The sequence below is a fragment of the Maniola hyperantus genome, chromosome 16 (genome assembly GCF_902806685.2).
Source record: "Maniola hyperantus chromosome 16, iAphHyp1.2, whole genome shotgun sequence".
NCBI lineage: Eukaryota > Metazoa > Arthropoda > Insecta > Lepidoptera > Nymphalidae > Maniola > Maniola hyperantus.
Window position 1 is genome coordinate 2,716,277 of NC_048551.1, and position 21,702 is coordinate 2,737,978.

The 21,702-nt window shown below is 36.9% G+C and overlaps 1 protein-coding gene across 4 annotated transcripts in view; it reads left to right on the plus strand.

Moving 5' to 3' along the window:
- DAAM (disheveled-associated activator of morphogenesis-like protein) overlaps positions 1–21,702 on the plus strand; it is a 134,916-nt gene that overhangs the window by 58,261 nt on the left and 54,953 nt on the right. For 2 of the 4 annotated variants that reach the window (XM_034977073.2, XM_069503991.1), the window contains exon 2: positions 1,084–1,259. The exons of the other annotated variants lie outside the window; for them this stretch is intronic. In XM_034977073.2, coding sequence (XP_034832964.1) covers positions 1,212–1,259 — 48 coding nt within the window. In that variant the 5' untranslated portion in view covers positions 1,084–1,211. The remainder of the gene's footprint in view (positions 1–1,083; positions 1,260–21,702) is intronic. 4 annotated transcript variants of the gene reach the window in all.

The following is a 21,702-nucleotide window of genomic DNA, read 5'->3' on the forward strand; positions in this document are numbered from 1 at the left end:
TTATGATTAAATGACATAATACTGTATAAATTTGTGTATAATATTGTATAAAATATCGACATATTCATACTAATAGGTATATTTAATCGTGGTAGGTATCCGTGTTTTTCGTAATATTAAGTACCTATAATTTATTAATAATGTGTCATTTTTAGCACTATATAATATGTTGCACGTGTCAAGGTTGACCGGGTGATAAGGATTTATAGCTTCTGGTTCACCTTTTCGTACAATGTTTTTTACTAGTTTTAAAAATTGTACCTAACTAACATGTCTTTGGTTAACGTGAATTTGGTGTAAACGAGATAAGAGCATCATCATCATCATCATCAACCGATAGACGTCCACTGCTGGACATCTAGGTCTCTTGTAGAGACTTCCATACGCCACGGTCTTGCGCCGCCGCCTGAATCCACCGGCACCCTGCGACTCGTCTGATGTCGTCCGTCCACCTAGTGGGGGGTCTTCCAACACTGCGTCTTCCAGTGCGAGGTCGCCATTCCAGCACCTTGGGATCCCAACGTCTATCGGTTTTACGAACTATGTGCCCTGCCCATTGCCACTTCAGCCTCGCAATCCGTTGAGCTATGTCGGTTACTCTAGTTCTCCTACGGATCTCTTCATAAGATGATAAGAGCATGCGTACTCACTTCGTATTTTATGTAAAAGCTACAAGGTACTAATTCTATATCTATGAGAAGCTATAATACAATTCCATCAAGTTTCGTCGTTCCCACACGACATGGTTCACCTGACGGTATAATCTGATAGTTTGGAAAGTTGTTGTTGATAGAGTTAGTTTTCTTACTCCTACATCTTTTATTACGCCCATTTCCTTTATCATCTATCGTTTAATTTGTGAAATGTAATAAAAATAACGATAAATTAGATTAAGTGAACAACATTAACAAATACCCTGCGACTCGTTTGCTGTTGTCTGTCCTCCTAATGGGGGTCTTCCAACTGACGACCAATACAAAAAAAAAATATTAATCGATACTTTACAATCTACTACCGTACAACAGAACCTTGTGTAACTTCTGCAATTAAAAAAAATAAACATCAGTTGGTAACTAATTTTAGATTTCAACAAAATCTCGACCCCGGACAAATATCGTAATGTTTATTAAATGACTGGAGAATGTCGATATCGATAAAGTGAAGTGACTGATGACGTGTAAGTGAACGAATGAACAGAAACATCGATAAACATGTGCAGCAAGGATCAAATCAGCCACATCTTGGGGAAGATCAATGTGGTAAGTTTTTTAGTTATTTAACTGTGATTTACAGAAAATAGTCAGGTTTGGTAATGATCTCTGCAACGGATTTATGATATTAAGAAAGCACGTAGATTTATAGACGTTAAATAAAAATAAGGGGGGGGGGGGGTCGAAGGTTGTATGAAAGTCCTATGTTTTTAAAATTAGAGACATGATAATTAATGAAAATCTGTATAAGTCAATTTGGGAAATTCCCCCCTTAAGGGTGGTAAAATAGAGGGGAAAAGTTTTTATAGAAAAGTTTTAACTATTGTTATTTTTACTTAAAATTTGAAACGTAGGATCTTTCTAGGGGGTAGGTATCAGATAAGAAAGGATTTGACTAAATTCCCCCCCTAAAGGGGTGAAATGGGGGTTGAAAGGTTGTATGAAAGTCATATGTTTTTGAAGTTAGAGAAATGAAAATCGACATTTAGGTTATTAGCTTTAAATAACAAACATCTGTATAAGTTATTCTAAGATTATTACCCCCTTAAGGGTGGTAAAAAAGGGGGGGGGGGGGATTTTTGTATAGAAAAGAGTTTTGACTATTGTTATTTTCACTTGAAATTTGAAACGTAGGTTCTTTCAAGGGGGTAGGTATCAGATAAGAAAGGAACGTGAGGCCTTTTGCAGCGGGAAAATTTCAGATCTCATGAGAAACCAGAAATTTTACGCGGACGAAGTCGCGGGCAACTGCTAGTTTCTAATATAATTTCGATTGGATTTCGAAATTGCATTGCAAATTCTAATTAAAATATTCATTCCGTTTCACAATCTATCTGAATAATGCAGCCGCGTTGCTTTATGAATGTAGCCGACGCATGTTTGAATTTGCGCAATAATCGATTAGTATTTTTGAAATGTGTTATTTATATGAAATTAGTGTTTTATAATTAAGTTTTGTAATACTTGATTAATTTGTGAAGCGATCGTGTATATCGTGTGACGTGTCTCAACGCTGTAAATATAATATATTAACTTGAAGACAACTGTATAGTTAACTGTGAAATAGTTGAGTGTTTCTGTTGCAATCCATACTTTCATACTAATAATATAAATTTTAGAGCCTCAATAGCTCAACCGGTATAGGAGTGGACTGAAAACCGAAAGGTCGACGGTTCAAACCCCGCCCGTTGCACTATTGTCATACCTACTCCTAGCACAAGCCTGACGCTTAATTGGAGAGGAAAGGGGAATATTAGTCATTTAAAAAATGGCTAATATTCTTTAAAATAAAATAAAATAATAATAATAATATAAATGAAAAAGTGTACCTGTCTGTCTGTCTGTCTGCTAGCTTTTCACGGCCCATCCGTTTCGTTTATTCATTCATTTGCTTCATGATTACATGAAGCCCTGTTAGGGCATTGCAAAGTTAGGTACTTTAACAATAAATACATAGTAAATATATAATTATTATACAATCACATACTAACTAGTACGTGTTATATTATTTTATAATAGATTTAATCAGGTAATTATACAGGTAATTAATTCATTTTGGATCGAAATTTAACCGTTTAACCGATTTTGATGAAAGGTACAGGGATAGCTGGCTTCCCAGGAAAGAACAAAGGCTACTTTTTATCCCGGGAAATTAAAGAGTTCCAACGAGATTTTTAGTAACCGGAACTAACGCGGACGAAGTCGCGTAGAAAAGGAAAGAAGAAGAAGAAGAAGATTTTGCAAGTTCACGAAGTAGGTACTTGATCATCTGTGGTCAAGTTTGTTGCAATATCTTCTATATTCATTTGAAAGTTTAATTTTATGCAAGGAAAGGAATCCAGGTCGTAAATAAAAAAAGTCGGCCAAGTGCGAGTCAGGCTTGCACAACGAGGGTTCCGTACAACAGTCGTATTTTTTCGACATTTTGCACGATAATTCAAACACATTATGATGTGAAACTGAATATAATATGATATAATGAAACTATGATACATAAAAATAAATAAAAATCTGTTTTAGAATGTACAAGTAAAGACCTTTCATATGATACCCCACTTGATATAGTTATCTTACTTCGAAAATTGAAAATACTAATTATTAGTTTATGACTACAATTTAATTTTTTTTGTGTAATGTAACCACAAATTCACGGTTTTCAGATTTTTCCCCTAGTGCCAGCTATAAGACCTACCTACCTGCCAAACTTCATGATTCTAGGTCAACGGGAAGAACCCTGTAGGTTTCTTGGCAGACAGACGGACAGACAGACAGACAGACAGACAGACAGACAACAACTAAGTGATCCTACAAGGGTTCCGTTTTTCCTTTTGAGGTACGGAACCCTAAAAAATAGAAAGTTATTCTATGTTACCTTCATGATTATCATCATCTTATATTATTACCTACTTGACTTAGAGATTTGCGATGTAGGATATTATTAGAAAACTTTGATTTGAACGGTTTTCGTTTCTCTTTATAATACCTAAGCCTAGTTTCATATACCTACTTTTAGTCCCTACGAGAATATCCTGTTTCAAGCCTTAACCCATTTTTAATCTTTTTACAAAACAAGCAATAAGTAGGTATAGGTAGTTTTATTAATTTAATTAATTTAACTAAATCTTGATTTAACTTCCAAAACTTCGTTTCCTTTTAAAGACCACAAGAGCTGGTCACAAAAAGCTTTTGAAAGGTTAAGTTTTTAGGGTTCCGTACCTCAAAAGGAAAAACGGAACCCTTATAGGATCACTTTGTTGTCTATCTGTCCTGTCAAGTAACCTATAGGTTACTTCCCGTTGACCTAGACCCATGACATTTGGTAGGAAGGTAGGTCTTATAGCAGCCATGGAGGGAAAAATCTGAAAACCGTGAATTTGTATTACATATTGCACACGAAAAAAATTTAAATGTCTTCATGAATAAAAATTGCTATTTACAACTTTCAAAGTAAGATTACTATACCAAGTGGACTATATGAAAGGGCTTTACTTGTACAATCTAAAACAGATTTTTATTTATTTTTAGACATAATAGTTTTTGATTTAACGTGCAAAATGACGATAAAATACGATTGTAGTACAGAACCCTCAGTGCGCGAGTCTGACTCGCACGTGGCCGGTTTTGTTACCCACTACCTTCAACTGATCGCAGTGACGCAGTCACCTTGGAGATCGACTGTCACCGTCGTTATCTCCCCATGTCATCACATGTCATATTTCGGCTTACGGAAGTACATAATTCAAGAAGGAGGTCTTCATCAGTCAACAGTGAAATCAAATCTGCCATCTCAATAACAACTTTTACTTTGTTTTTACACGCCTCATTAACAGGACGCTCCGTCACTCGCACCATACAAACGTAGTTTAAGTAGTTCTCATTTTAATATTAACCAATCAAACTTTTGAAGCTTCAGTAGCTCAACGCTTAAAGGAGTGGACTATAAAACCGTAAGGTCAGCGGTTCAAACCCCGCCCGTTGCACTATTGTCGTACCCAACCCTAACACAAGCTTGCCGCTTAGTTGGAGGGGAAAGGGAATATTAGTAATTTAACATGGCTAATATTCTTATAAAAAAACTCGATGTAATTTTGTAAACACGTTCTAGGAACTAATATATCTATGTACCTATGTCAGATTTCCGTAAAAATAACTAGTTTTAAAGTTGCACGGATTTAAAGATTTGTATGTAAATTCTTGACACTTAACTTAATGTAAAAACTTGGAAACTGATTTTTTTTTGGTTTATTAGTTTATTACAACAAATACAACATTACATTACATTACATTACATTACATTACATTACATTACTGTGCACCTGTTTTCCGAACTAGTAAAAAACTGTGTCTCGGAAGACAGGGCCTCCAGCACGGTGAATCCAAAACAAACTAAAGAAAAAATGTGTGTGTGTATGTGTGTGTGTTTGTTTGTGTGTTTGAAATGTGAGTGTGTGTGTGTGTGAGTCACCACCACACCACACCACACTCCACTCAAAACCACTGACATAGATACTAGTTCCTACTTCCTTCCTAAAATACCATTTAACTAAAAAAAAATCATTACAATTATTATTGACTTCGATTGGTTAGTATTCAAACGAGAGAGAGAAAGCCAAAGTACGTTTGTTTGGGGCGCACTACGAATAAACCCCTCTTAAGGTTGAATCGTCATAACATAACTCCACGAGCATGTGGTCATACAGCTTGATTGTTTTACTGAGATGAGTTCACCGTTGCGTAAGATGATTTCTTCTTAAGACAATGGTGGCCATTATTTTGTTTTCGGAAGCTGTGTTTGATTATAATTGTGCCTCTTTCTCTTTTCCTGTTTGTTATTCATGTCATATTGTAATTTAAATTCATATTCGTGCCTTTTGGTGTGGAGACCTTGGGGGGCCCGGGAGCTCTGTTTGAGAAAATTTCGAAATGGGTTATCGAGTCAACCGGGGACCCGAGAGCTGGCAGCTACCTTGGACAAAGAATTAGTTTGGCCATTCAAAAGGGTAATGCTGCCGGCATCTTGGGTACAATGCCTCGCTGTGGTGGTCTCGATGAGGTTTCAGATTTAATTTAATTTATTTTAGTTTTAAATTATTGTTTTTTTAAATTTAAATTTAGATTTAAGTTTATTTAATAGAACTGTAGTGCGATTCAGCACACTATTTTAATGCTAAAAGTAGAACTCAATATCATTTTTAGGGTTCCGTAGTAAACAAGGAACCCTTATAGTTTCGCCATGTCCGTCCGTCTGTCCGTCCATCCGTCGTTGGTTAATCTCAGAGACTAGGTATTAGTGCTAGAAATCTGTAATTTGGCATGGGTATAAATATTAATCACGCCGACAAAGTGGTGAAATAAAATTTTGACAAACCATAGTGTAGGGTGTAGTTGAATATCTCTTTTAAAAATACTGTGGGTGTGTGAACATGATTTTTCGATTTCTAGATCCGTTTGTAAAATATGATGTTTTAAAGTGCTAATTTTTATTAGAGTCAAGTGTCCCCTCCCCCCCCCCCCCCCCCTCTATCAGCCAAATGGTAGTATATAATAACGTAAAAAATTCACAGCAGTAGTATATAATAATCAATTTTGAAGGAAATCTATCATGGCTAAGTAGGGTTCACAGGTTAAGGAGTTATATCTGTTTTTCGAGGATTGTGACTACGGAACCCTACACTGCGCGTGGTCCGCCACGCACTTGGCTGGTTTTTTTTTCAGTATTTTCTGCCTCAAAATACCTTTTAATTTGTAACCGTGTGTTTGTGACAGTTTCGCTTAAAGCTTTGGTAACAATAGAATTCAAAACATTGTAACCTTCGCCTTTATCTTCCTCATAACATATTTAAGCTATATATATATATTATATATAGCTATAGATAATACTTAATATGTGAACATATTTCAGTTTAGTCATTTAAAAAATTACACTAGCTCTGTTAGTGAACGTAATAAAAGGATGTTTGCGTTGTGAATCATTGGAAAATTTTGTGTTCAGATAAAAAGACATTTATCTTTTTCTGACGGCCATGTGCTATCACGGTGTTTTATCACTTGCTTTATTTGTGTTGTTCGTGCATTCTTTCGTAGAAACTGCATCTTTCTGAGCGTATAAGGCTTTATTGGCTCGTAGCTTGCTGGTAGTGCTGCATACCGTTTTGTGTTGAAATAAATTACGTTACATTCTAGTATAGGTTGTGAGTGTAGGTAGTAAGTAGTACATCTTCGTGGCATGTATTTCTCATCTTCACAGTATGGAGTTACCTACATCTAATGATATGTGATGCTGCCAACTAGGAATGTAATATCTAAGATTCTCCTTATAATGTTTTGGATCGAAAGCAATCCCAATTATAATAAACTAACTGATGCCCGCGACTTCGTCTTCGTGGATTTAGATTTTTAAAAATCCCGTGGGAACTCTATGATTTTCCGGGATAAAAAGTTGCCTATGTCAATTTTCAAGATGCAAGCTAACTCTGTACCAAATTTCATCAAAATCAGTTAAACTGTTGACCCGTGAAAAGCTAGCAGACAGACAGACACACTTTAGCATTTATAATATTAGTATTAATAATCAAAACAGAAAGGTGTATTCTACACCTTGAAAATCAGGTGCTAACATTGAGAAACAAAGGCAATCCTAGCCATTATGAAGAAATAACTTAATATAAACAATCAATGGAACTATAAACTGCATCATAACCTGCCATTATTTAATTAGGTAAAATTGCAATTAGCAATCAAGTGCAAAACTTATGTCATCGACAAACTTAAATAGGTAGAAAACAGTGGTAGAAAAGTTTAAAGTAAAAAAAATTATTTGTTTTTGGATATTTCAAATTATAGCATGAAAAATTAAAAATTGATAATTTGGAAATCAAAACCATTAACATTGGTTTAGTTTTAAACTGACTTCAAAAAAGGAGGAGGATGTCAATTCGTCGGCATCTTTTTTTACATCTATCGGCACTGTTAACATTAGCACGTCGGTGACTATAAAGTTTTTACACATCTTAAAATCGCCCAATGCTCCTTAAGAAGTTTTCACTTCAGAAAATCTACATTTAAATCTAATAAAGAAACAAATTGCTATAGACCAATAACAGAATTAATGTATTCAAGTTATGTGGGAACAAACGAGTTGCCTCCTCGCACGGATCGCTCGTCTGATCAATTGCGATTGTCAATGAAGCCAGTGTCTCGGAGTATGACATAGCTGTTCTGAAGCATGCGGAAACGGCCCAACTGGAGCGGGCGCAACCGTTCGAGTGTCACACAGACACACAGTGACACACGTCACCACTGTAGCTGAAGGCTTGGGAAAACATGCGCAACGGCGAAGACGACGAGACACTGCACACGCACAGCTCAAATGCGAAGGTGTGTAATGTAGAGTTGCATCAGCAGACATAATATAACGATATATAAATAGAGATATAACGAACCGACAACTTCACAGAGCAGAAAGACTCAGGATAAAAGAAGTGTCCAATGTCTAGAAGCTGAGTAAAGAATTGTAACGAAGGCGTTTAAAATACGAACACAGTCATGCTCGGCAGTGTGACGTGCATTGGATAGAAGTTCTACCCGCAGTTTCGCTCGGCAAAAATAGAAATTCTATTATTCCCTATCCCTATTATTAGTTTGGTTTGGGCTGGGCGTTGATGAGTCACTGAGTCAGGACTTTTCGTTTTACATATCTAAATATTATATAAAAGGAAAAAGGTGACTGACTGACTGACTGATCTGTCAACGCACAGCTCAACTACTGGACGGATCATGCTGAAATTTGGCTTGCAGATAGCTTTTATGACGTAGGCATCCGCTAAGAAAGGATGGTTGAAAATTCAACCCCTAAGGGGGTTTGAAATTAGCCCACGCGGACGAGTTCGCGAGCATAAGCTAGTTTACATATAAAACGAACTTCCACGGTAATCGCTCGTCGCTCCCGTCCCGCTTTACGTCTGTCCAAGCCTTAAGAGATAGGCGACGGACGATGCACGAGAATACGTGAGTGAATATCTAGTAACTCGTATCAACTATACGCAAGTAGGTATGGTCTACCATTCATGGTAAATGCAAGGACATAATGAGTTCTTTATCTTCCGGAATAAGATCAACGTGTTAACGGATTGAAACTACAGAAAACCAACGTGATATCTAACCTACGCGCGATTACAGAAGGCGCAGCATTGGAAGACCTACATTGTAGACAGACATCAAACGGGTCTAGTCTAGTCTAGAATGTCTAGTATCAAATATCAATCAATCTGCCTGTTTGCGTCCACTGCTGGAAATAGGCCTTCCCAAGAGCGCGCCACCACACACGATCCTCCACCTTCCTCATCCACCAATTTCCCGCTACCTTTTTAAGGTCGTCAGTCCAGCGGGTTCGTCCCACACTGCGCTTGCTGATACGCGGTCTCCACTCCAGAACACGTCTGCCCCATCGGCCATCGGTTCTGCGGCAGACGTGGCCTGTCCACTGCCACTTCAGCTAGAATACAACTGGGCTGGGCAGCATATGGAAAGTTGCGTCAAGTCTTTAATTCGTCGATACCTCAAAGCCTAAAGACGAAAGTCTTTAATGAGTGTGTCCTACCTGTGATGACGTATGGCCATGTATGGCGCTGAAACGTGGGACACAATGTCTAGTATGCGGAGCACTAATTCTAGGTCGGCTAAAATCGTAGCTTAATATTCACAGCCCTTTTATGAGTAGCTGTATGTACATAGTAATTTGCTTGTCTCCTAATGAAGTACTATTTGCATTTGAACCAACCAATATGCATATTGACATGGATGGCGAATATTACCTAACACATTACGATGTCAAAGGCCGTAATTACGTAAATTACCTAGATTACATAGTTCTACCGCATTTGACGCTCAGTTCTTGTGCCAATGAACTGTTTACTCGTATGATTAATGGTCTAAATTAACATATTTTCTGTCGTAATGTAGCTTTTTATGCAAGTCTACACATCTACCTAAACTTACACGTAGATTATTAATAGCTAGCTCATGTCCGCGACTACGTCCACGTGGACTACACTTCAAACCCCTATTTCACACCCTTAGGGGTTTAATTTTCAAAAATCCTTTCTTAGCGGATGCTTACGTCATAATAACTATCTGCATACCAAATTTCAGCCCGATCCGTTCGGTAGTTTGAGCTGTGCGTTGATAGATCAGTCAGTCAGTCAGTCACCTTTTCCTTTTATATAATATTTAGATTTAGATTACTTTATTTATTTGCGATATTTGTGTTTTTTCTATTCCATTATAATCGACCTTATCAATTTTCTCTTTTCTATGAAAATCTCAAAAATAAACAAAACTTTTCCGTCTCAAGTGTCTATTATACGTTTCGGTACATTCGTTCTATGTGTGGAATGGGGTACGAGAAACGCTGACTGTTTTATTTCTTTTTGTCTGTATTCCGGGGCTTTCAGGCATTCCTTCAACAAAGGCCTTTCTATTATTATGTCTGCCATCTTTGTATAGCAGGTTAGGGGGAATTGGGGTGCATAGAATTTCATTTATATCTCTCTCATATTTTGTGTATTTCATGTGAAAAGTTTCATTTCATTCCTTAAATATGAAATCTTACCATGCGTTTATATCAGTTCTGAAATGTTGGCCATTTGTTTGTAAATTATGCGTTTTCTTTCTTGATAATATCATTTTTCTTCTCTATCTTTGGTTTTTCCTTCATTTTATTACTGAACGTATCCCATTCGCGAATGCATCAATAATTATTGTTTCCATTAGCATCCTAAGGTGACTATTTTTGACTTTTCGACTTTTCTATTTTTTGGGATAAACTTAAATTTACTTTATGTAAGCCGACTTATAAGTAGCATCTCATGCTACGTCAGGACTTCCACTGCGTCTGAAAGAAGATTCTACTGAAAAGAGTAGAAAGAAACTATCCTATTCTATGTCTGTATCCTGAATAAAAGATCATCAAAATAAGTTCAGTGAATAAGTGAATAAGTTTCATCATAATAATGTCGTGTGTTTTTCAGATCTTAGGTATTATAACACTAGTTAATAGTAGCATAAATTGACCGGAAACAAACTTTCATACGATTTGCATTAGAAATTGGAGTAGATATACCAGATATGCATATTATCACCTTTGCGCAGATTAATTGTATTATGTTAATTGCATTAATAAATTACTAGATATTATATCACAGTATGTATAATAAAAATCAACTTAGTTACCTACTTTCATTGGTCCGATCGACAATTTATCGGCTTTACTAGTAATTAATTAGACTAGTAATTAATACTTAATAGGCATTTTGACATCTAAATATATAAAAGGAAAAGGTGAGACTGACTGACTGATCCATGAACGTACCTACAGCTTTAACTACTGGACGGATCGGGGTGAAAATTGAGATAGACACAGGATAGCTATTATGAGATAGGCATTCGATAAGAAAGGCTTTTTGAAAATTCAACCCCATAAGGGGGTGAAATAGGGGTTTGGAATTTGTGTAGTCCACGCGGACGAAGTCGCGAGCATAAGCTAGTTATTAAAATACTAGCTGATGCCCGCGACTTCGTACGCGTGGATTTAGGTTTTCAAAAATCCCGTGGGAACTCTTTGATTTTCCGGGATAAAAGTAAGCTTTGTCACTCCTGCCCATGCAAAAACTCACGTCGAGCCGTTTCTCTGTTGCGACGTGATTGAAGGACAAACCAACAATACAACAAACCAATAAACCAACAAACAAATACACTTTCACATTTATAATATAGGTACTGATTACTTGTGGACCCTCTCTACAGAAAACATTGTAATTTTTTCAAACATGTGTTATGTTTAATGTTATTTTAATTTTTTATTAGTTCAAGATATTCTGTATCATACTAAGTATCTTTAAAAAAACTCCAATAAATAATCTAAAGGTTGACTCTTACCCATTATATGATGTATCCGAGTCTGACTAACCTCTCTTAAATGCCATTCATGTGGTTTTTGTGATTAGTAAGTACACGACTGCTTTTAGGGACTAAGAGCCCGCGAGGGCCAGACCTTCGTTATTTTATAAAAGCTAAAAGTTTCGCTGCGCATTGTCCCCAACACAGGAGGAACGATCCGCGACTATTGTATCATGGTGGCTTTGGCAGATAACAGGTAACAAAGGTGTAAAAAATCTTACGTCAAAGTGTATTTTTTTAATATTTTATTAGAAATCACGTCATACATTGCCAGACACCTTTGTTACCCGTTATCTCCCAAAGCCACCATGATCCAAACTTCACAGTCGAGAATCGTTCCTCCCTGTGTTGGAGAAAATAGGCAGAGAAACTTTCAGCTTTTATAAAATAACGAATGTCTGGCACGCGCTGACTCTCTGTCTTTATTAGCGTAAATCCGTGACGTGACATTGAATTGCAATAGTTACCTAATTCAGGCTTTTACAATAAGTGGTAAGTACTTACTTAACCGTCTGTGATTGATATGTTAATTAACGCACTAGTTAGCAGAGGTTACCTTCAGATGAGAATGTAGTCTTAAGCGTTTCCTGTAGCTAAGAATCAGGGTTAAGTTTCATTTTACGATTGTTATATATATTTTTAAGTAAAAGATAATATTATCTTTCATCCTATATTATGTGTTAAGTAATTGTAGGTAGGTGCTTATTTAATCCAGTTTTTATTTGAAATATGTAACATTTAAATTTTTTTTTAAAGAATATAAGCCATATTAAATGACTAATATTCCCCTTTCCTCTCCAATTAAGCGTCAGGCTTGTGCTAGGAGTAGGTACGACAATAGTGCAACGGGCGGGGTTTGAACCGTCGACCTTTCGGCTTTCAGTCCACACCTATACCGGTTGAGCTATTGAGGCTCTAAATTATTGCATTTTATGGCGTCTCCATATTCAAAGAACTGAAAATTAAAGCTTTCGTCGCTTGTACAATAATTGCGAATCCTCAAGTTCTTTGGGCACACCTCGTGGTACAAGGTCAAGTGGAGGGCACACGTCCACGTGGTCGTTCCCCAACTATTATAGGTCTTACCCGTTCCGCAACGAACACGCCTGTCGCGTGTATTTTAAGGTGTTTCAAGAAGAATATGACATTATATGCTGATAATAATAACCCCCTTTTCCTTACAAGCACTGTGGTCTTATTAGTGGGAGGTCCCGGATTCGATTCCTGGCAGGGGTTTGAAATTTTATAACTTCTAAATTTCTGGTTTAGTCTGGTGGGAGGCTTCAGCCGTGGCTAGTTCCACGCTACCACCCTACCGGCAAAGCCATGCCGCCAAGCGATGCGTTCCGGTACGATGGGTATGGGTTTAGTAAAAACTGCTATACCCCTTCCCATCTAAGACTGCATCATCACTTACCACCAGGTGTGATTGCAGTCATGGGCTAAGTTGTATCTGAATAAAAAAAAACCATACAATAGACTTGCTTTAACGGTGATGGAAAACATCGTGAGTAAACCTGCGTGCCCGGGAGTTCTCCATAATGTTCTCAAAGGTGGGTGAAATCTGCTAATCAGCACTTAGCCAGCGTGGTAGGCTGTGACCAAACTCTTCTCATTTTGACAGGTAACGCGTGCTCAGTACTCAGTAGTGAGCTGACGGTGGGTAGATCATGATGATGATGATAATGATAATTATTTAATGAAAATAGTTTAACAAATTGAAAGTGGCATATTTCTAGTTCTACATCCTATCCTGTCCAGTTAAAGAAATTAAATGGAACACTTATGTAGCGTTTTTACTTGCTAAGCATTTGAAGGAAATGAAACCTACCTAATTGTTTCCGGCGAAACAAGGGTGACACCGGTAAAATGAATGTTTGTCTTTTAATTATAGTTGCTGATTAAAAACAGTTATTTTCAAACATTAATAACAAACATTGATAATGTTTATTATCAATGTTTGTTATCATCAACCGATAGACGTCCAATGCTGGACATAGGTCTCTTGTAGGGACCTCCACACGCCACGATCTTGCGCCGCCTGAATCCAGCGGCTCCCTGCGACTCGTCTGATGTCGTCCGTCCACCTGGTGGGGGGTCTTCCAACACTGCGTCTTCCGGTGCGAGGTCGCCACTTCAGCGCCTTGTTATCTTATTATCTTTAGTTTGAATGTGTATTGACATTTTATTAGGTACTAGCGACTGGCCGCGACTTCACTCGGTGAAAATATAAATCTTCTATATTTCCTACTAGCTTATTCTCGCGACTTAGTCCGCGTGGACTACACAAATTACAAACCCCTATTTTACCCCCTTAGGGATTGTACTTTTAAAAATCCTTTCTTAGCGGATGTCTACGTGATAATAGCTATCTGCATGCCCGATCAGCCCGATCCGTCCAGTAGTTTGAGATGTGAGTTGATAGATCAGTCAATCAGTCAGTCACCTTTTCCTTTTATATATTTAGATTCTGTGGGAATTTCGACAAATTAGACCATCTTCCATGTCTACTTTATAAAAGGATTGTTATCAAACCTAGTACTAAATGGAAATGAGCAGTCCAGTATCAGTCTTGAAACTCTCCGCTATTACGCTCTTCACACGTAGCGTTCGTGAGAAAAAACGCCGCTTACATTTGTTTGATTAGCAACGATTTTCACATTGTTACAGAAACCGAGAGTTGTCTTACGTAAATGTGCGTGTGAAGAGGCTCTTATCTGTCTCATTATTGTTACAAAACTGTGATGCATCCGTTGCGAATAGGGTTGCCAGGCCCTATGGCTCTAAAATACAAAAGCGGGTTCGGCGCTATTTGAGGCCGGACATTTTGCCTTAAAAGCCGGACATAGTATCTTTTTTATAAGCGGAACACCTTTTAAAAGAACATATACCTAAGTATGTATATAAAACTGAACATTACTTTAGGAACTTGATATTATAGCGAGCAGCCCGGGCGCGCGTATTTATTTGGAACGATATACAACAAGCGGCCGCACCGCTCCTTGTTTCATTCCATAGAGATTCAATTTATTTTCACACGCACTTTCTGTATCATGCCCCATACTAAAACAATATGCGCGTGGTCACTCGATCGCTCGTTGTGGGATCGCTCGTCTCAAGTCCTGGATCGGCATAATATTTCGCATTAATATTCTGAATTTTAAAAAAATTTGCTTTGCAACTCTGCAGCAGCATGCACGTGGGGGTTGCTACTGGCAAAAAGTTAGGGGCCTGCCACGTAAATATTTGTCCGGCCATTGCCATAAAGAGACAAACGTGTCTGGCTAAAGCCGGACGATTGGCAACCCTGGTTGCGAGGAGAAAATATGTGAGTTTTGTGCGACCTTTGCGTTGAGATCTACGAATTGGTAATTGTGGTAAAAATCTCAACTGGTAACTTGTCATAAGACGGAGCAGAGAAAGTCAGTACTTATTGTGTAATGTATAAAAACATAATGCCATTTTCTTCCAGTCAATTAAATGTCAAGAATGGTTATTTTATATGGTAAATTTAATGACTGATTCTCAAAGATTTCGTAGTAGGGAAAAGGTGCGGAAATCGTGACCTTTCTCGTGAGATAAAATAACGTAATGCTAAGTTCACATAGCCTACTTTTTATCCCGAAAAATCAAGAGAATTTTTAAAAGCTTTAGGTAATCCACGTGGACGAAATCGCAGGCATCAACTAGTGTCTTAAATAGTAATATCAACAATTGTTTAATTTCTATCTCTGTTGATATATCAGACTGTACTACTTTGGAATTGCTTAAATCAAATTGTACTTTTCCTAACAAATACCTACTAAACGAAGGTCAAACTTTGTACCTAGTTTCGGCCCTTATTTTAATATTCAACGCGCATTTACTTATTTCTAGGCCGTTTGGCCAATAGTAGGTACATATTCGAGACAACGATTCGAGAATAAGGAAGGGTCTTTTGTCAACAGATAAGTAAAAGTTCCCTTTCCTCGAATCCCTTTGCATTAAAAGAAAAAAAGAAAAGACGTTTATTTTCCCAACTTTGCCACATATTACAACTTATAACTAAGGGCTGGTTATTCCGGCGCTTCTTCCACCTGAGCATAAGCCCAACGTGCTTCAAGCAAAAGAAGCGCCGGAACAAACTGTCATGTGTGGCACAAACCGAAAAAGGGTCCCAGCTCAGCATTATGCTGTATGCCTTGGCCCTTGACGCACAAGAACACAGCGCTGATTTTCAGCTAGTATCCTAAACCATTATTGTTCATTGGTATACTGCTTCTAACAATCCATTTGAATTCAATCAATCCTTACTAATAATTTGAAAATGTGCCTGTCAGTCTGTCTGTCTGTATGCTGCTTTTTCACGACCCATACGTTTAACCGATTTTGTCGAAATTATTTAGAGAGATAACTTGCAACTCACGTCTACGCACTGACGTCTTTTGTCCCGGAAAAGAAAAGTTTCCACGGGATTTTTCAAAACCTAAATCCTCGTGCACTAAATCAGCGGGCTTCGTCTACATAACCATAAATCCGAATGCACTAGACAATAAATATAGAAGAAACCGGCTTTACTCACGTATTTAGTCGCCTTCTATATTTATAACGCAAATCACTCACGACAGTTTAATAACTAGATAATTAATGGCAAAAGTTACATCTGTATAATTAGAAAACGCCTATTAAACTCAAACCTTTTGAAAACCTTTCTTAATTACTCATTATGTTCACCGCAAGGCCGTTTTACTTATCCCACTTGGAGTAATGCCATATACACAATCGAAAGTGAAATTTTTAATTTACATATAAATGCCTACGTTAATATAATATGACTGGGTATGAAAGCAAAAGCCATATCAATATATTCCCTTTTCCACTACTTGTTCACATCAAACGCTCTGGCTCGCGTGGTGTGGTATGCCTCGCGACGCAAACATTTGGTCCAAGTGGAATACTTCTTGGCCGAGGCAAAGGACACCCAAACAAGCTTAGATTAAAATCATTCCAGTGGCCACTCTCGACTATAATATATTTGGGAAAATATTGGGGACTGCCCTGAGCAGTTTTCCGACTTAAGTGCGTTTTTAGCAATTAAATATCACTTGCTGTAACGGTGAGGTAACCTGCATGCCTGAGTTGCATAATGTTCTCAAAGGTGTGTGAAGTCTGCAAATCCGTACTTGCAGCGTGGTGGACTGTAACTTAAACCCTTCTCATTCTAAGAGGAGCAGTAGGTCGGTGATGGATTAATCACGATGACCTGAGGCAGGTTCTTGCAGTTCGTCAGTGTGGATGTATTCGTACCTCAAGGTTGTTAAGCAGAGACAAAATTTACCAAACGACTCTGAGGAACCTTCATAATTAGTGTTATCGCACTTGTAGTTGCCGCCTTTTGAAACGGAAGTCACGTCATCTGTTGCGGGGAAGCTATGGGGTTCAGTCGATTGTATAAATGCGGTGGTTGATGGTTTTTAAGCTAGTCTCGTTTCGACTCGAAACTTGAACGACTATTGAATGCTTTTTGTGTTTAGATCGCCCTGACTGCGTGGTTGCAATAGAAATTATTGTGCCCTAATCAAGTTATTATTGCAGTTAGGTTATTATAAAAGGTAAAACTCTCGATAAGCCTCTGCGCGTCGTGATTAATATTTTGGTGTCACTTCTAGTATGTTTATATTAGCTCGCGAGGCTACTGAATGAGCGTGAGTGCTCTGTGTGGACACCGCCATTTGCTAATAAAAAAGTTGTATGTTTTCATAACCAAGATTCTCATTTACTTTTAATGCTACTTTTTCATCTTTAACTATAGCTCGTGTAGTAATATTTGTAATGATTCATCAGTTTATGTTGACTTGCGATGATTATAAGCAAAAATATATGTACTTAAACATTTTTTCTTGACCTCAAATACCAGTAAGAAACTTAACGAAATCTTTAAAGACATGTTTGAGTAAGGACGACCGAATTTGTGTAGTTTACTCACAATCTGACTTGTTGACAACAAGTTTGCACAAGTAGTGAGTAGACTAAAATGTAAATTTGTTATATCTGCATACCTTAGAAATAAAGTAAAAGTTGGTGAAATTCAAATCGAAATACACTAAGTAGTTTAGAATTTATCACCGAATACACAGACTTGAAGTGTACATAAATATTTTCAGATTTATTTTAAGATTTCGAACAAGGAACAAAAGTGATTGATCACTGATGTAGGCTTTTCGAACTGCACTATTTTATTTGAAGGTTGCAGACTATTTAGTGTGCCTAATAAATCACTGACAGAAGTCCTTCCTAGTCAAGATCAATTTCCAGAAATCGAGCAATAGTAATTTCTGCGTGTAATAGTGTTACTAAATGTCTATGTTTTTAGTCTGTTCAAAAACATCTTAACGTTTTTCTAAATAACGTTTTAATTTGCGATGTCATTACTCATTTGTAATAGAAGGAGATGAGAGCACTGATCTCTACTAATACAAGTACGCTGGACTTACTATTGCTGACCTGTTTTTGTAGCAATTTGATTATCGCTGTTTTGTGAGCGTCATGCGAGCGTAATCTAAATATATAAAACGAAAAGGTGACTGACTGACTGACTGATCTATCAACGCACAGCTGAAACAACTGGACGGATCGGGCTGGAATTTGGCATGCAGATAGCTATTATAACGTAGACATCTGCTAAGAAAGAATTTTTAAAAATTCAACCTCTAAGGGGGTAAAATTGGGGTTCGAAATTTGTGTAGTCTACGCGGATGAAGTTGCGGGCATAAGCTAGTCGGAACTAAATGTTAGTGATGACTTGATTAGACGTCTGTCAACATACTGTCAACACAAAGACTATTTGACGCAGTGTCATTTTTAATTCCCGGTACCTACGCTCGGTGGGGCTATGAATCGGTACAAAAAATACTTGCATAATATGCCCATTTCAGTGGGTGAGAGAAAATAGACTGACCGGTCAGCGTAATGTAACAAGAAATGTCAATTAGTATAATAATTGGGGTCAGCGAGTGATGTAACCGTCCAAAGACTATAGATCCGGTTTTTGTTTCCGCTTCGCACGTAACGTTCGGAGATCGTTCCGGCATTGATTGATTGTGAGCACGCGCTCTAAATACTATATCGCTTTATCAGTTTTAGATTGTACGTTCACGTCTATATTGTATTGATCTACTTTGAGATTGTTTGGATTACTCTTTGGATCTACTTACCTTATCTGATTTCTCGTTTCACAGTAAGGCTTTAATGCATCAATTTAAAGAATTTATATTTTCGTCTAACTAATTAACTTGTAGCTCCTTTTAATGATATCTTTTCTAATTTCTATAAACTTACATAATAATATTTGACTAAGTAAAAGATTTTCTTAAACATACTGCTGCTAGTCCAGCCCGACCCAACCGATTGTTATTTCTTGAATTATATTGTTATTCTATTTTGATTTAGGTTCTCGTGTCTGAAGCGTATAAAATATTCAAAAATCTCTGTATGAAACGAACTTACTCCTTACTAAGTTAAATTATATTAGGTCATGAACCTGGTTTAATAAGCACGTGAAGGCGTTTTTGTCTTAGCTCGCTATTTATGTTTCTAAAACTATATTATTTGTCAGGATTTCATAATCCTACTTTGGTTTTCGAAAGCCTGACAAATAATTGCAGAAAAGGTTGTTTTTCTATTGTTCAATCTATACCACTTTACTACGATTCCATATTATCTTTGAATGTGTTTTCATCTATTCATTCTATTAACATTTTCCTCTCGTCTTGTAGTGTCATGAATAATACAAGTGTTAGATCGCTGTCTATTTTCAATGTGTCTTCGATTTGCAAACATTTTACTTATTTGATTAAATTTTCAGAAACCTACTATTATATACGGCGTCTTAATTTTGGACCTAGTAAAGAAAATATGCAAGATTGTAGTCTTCATTTTTGCCCAAAGCCAAACATGCTTTGAGATTTCGATGTCTACTGGTCTGCTATGGTCTGATTTATTAATATTAAATCATATTTGGCATTGGAAAACATTACTTTCTACTATTCTATCTATTATTATGTTCTATCAATTATTATTGCTCCACCATTTTTACTATTTTACAGTCTTTACTACACTATAATAAATCTTTTTAAATCTATTCGTATTGTAATATTAGCTACAAAAGTATTTTTATCTATTTTATTAACATTTTCCTATCTGTCTTGTTGTGCCATGAATAATGCAAGTGTTTCGGTCGCCATTTACTTTCATTGCGGTGTGCTCGTCGATTTGTCACTTGTTTGCGTGTCTTCGATTCAATTCAATGCATGTAGGTAGTCTTTGAACCCAACCGGATTCAGAGATTTCAATCTTGAACTACTTGAGTGATTTGTTGGAGTTTCGTACCCAAATTTTCACAGACATTGTTTTACAGAATTAAAATCAATCATTTTAAATGTAGGTATTCTGTAGAGATCATCCATTGATATTTTAGCCTCTAAGAGCCTAGGGGACGTTAAAGTTTACTTTTATTTGTTTTGTTCACTTTAAATTTACTTTTGTTTATTTCAAACTCATGGGTTCGACCAAATATTAGTTTTAATGATCGCGGCTCATCGTTTTGTTCGAATGATCAAAATATAAATTCTTGAAGTTTATTTCACACTACGCGATATAAATTATATTATTATAGTCCGGTCAATACTGACTTAATCGATGTTTGATAAAGTATTATTATCAAAGTCTCTAGTTAATTCAGGTCTCGAATTATATTATAAGTATTTAATTAATTTTGGTATGCAGACCTCAATTGTGTCAAGGTTTTCATCTGTAGTCAAGATTAAAGAACAGTTATGTTATGTTGCCCTTTGATTTTATGTTTTTACTATCATCATCATCATCATCACAACCTACTCGGCCCACTACTAAGCACAGGTTTCATCTTAGAATGAGAACGGTTTACAGGTCTAAACCCTTCTCATCTGACTTTTTCGCCGCCATTCTAGCCAGGTGTGGATTGGCAGGTCTGACATACTTTTGCGAACATTATGGAGAACTTTCAGGCATGCAGGTTTCCTATTACAATTTGCCCCTGCCGGGAATCGAACCCAAGACCTCCTACTTATATTATGACCACAGTTCTCCCCACTGCGCCAAAGAGGTCGTCTAAGAGTTTCACAAAGTATAGGTGCGTACAAGTTCACTTTCACCCGAATGGTCATCGTCTAAAGTGGTCAGGCGGGCCATAGTGGCCGCGTCGTGATGCGCATAGTGATAATGACCCAATGACACACTATTTAGTTTCATCGATGTCGCCGCCGTAACTAATTAAATTAACTATTCATCTATTCATACTATATACTGGGAAGGAAAATATTGTAATATATTATAATGTTTTTTTGATTGATGATCTAGGTTTTGATCGCGACTGATGGACTTATTATTGATAGAAAACTGTAATCTGTATCGCAGCTTTGATAAAAAACGGTCAAGTGCGAGTTGGACTCACCTATAGGAAGGGTTCCGTACGGTCGTCCAAGAAATAACACTTTTTTTGTGATGTAAGAAAAATAGGAACACTTTATTGTCTGTCTGTCTATCTATGTGCCCCGGAAGATTATAAAGTACCCACGGGGTTTTAAAGAAACCTAAATGCACGAACGGACAAAATCATCTAGCAAGTGATAAAAAGTAGGTAAATAAGTTGACTACGCAACCTATTCAATTAAATAATATCAATCAAACATAAACTACAATTAACTAAAGCTAGGACTAATTGTGGGGTGAAAACTATACAGTTTGAGGGAGTGCTACTATATAATAACTTGCCGAAAGACATTTTTAACGAAAAATCTTTTCCAAAATTTAAAGAAAAATTAAAAAAATATTGTCAAACACTATAGTTTTAAATATATAGGTACTAGTTTTATTATTGTATAAATTCACCGTATCATAAATAATGTTTTCTTCTATATTTAAGTTTAAAATTGTTCTCATGTAAGTGAACTTTTGTTCTTTTTGAGAAAATAAAGTCTTTTAAACCTAATATCAATTCACCTTCCCATCAATTTAACAA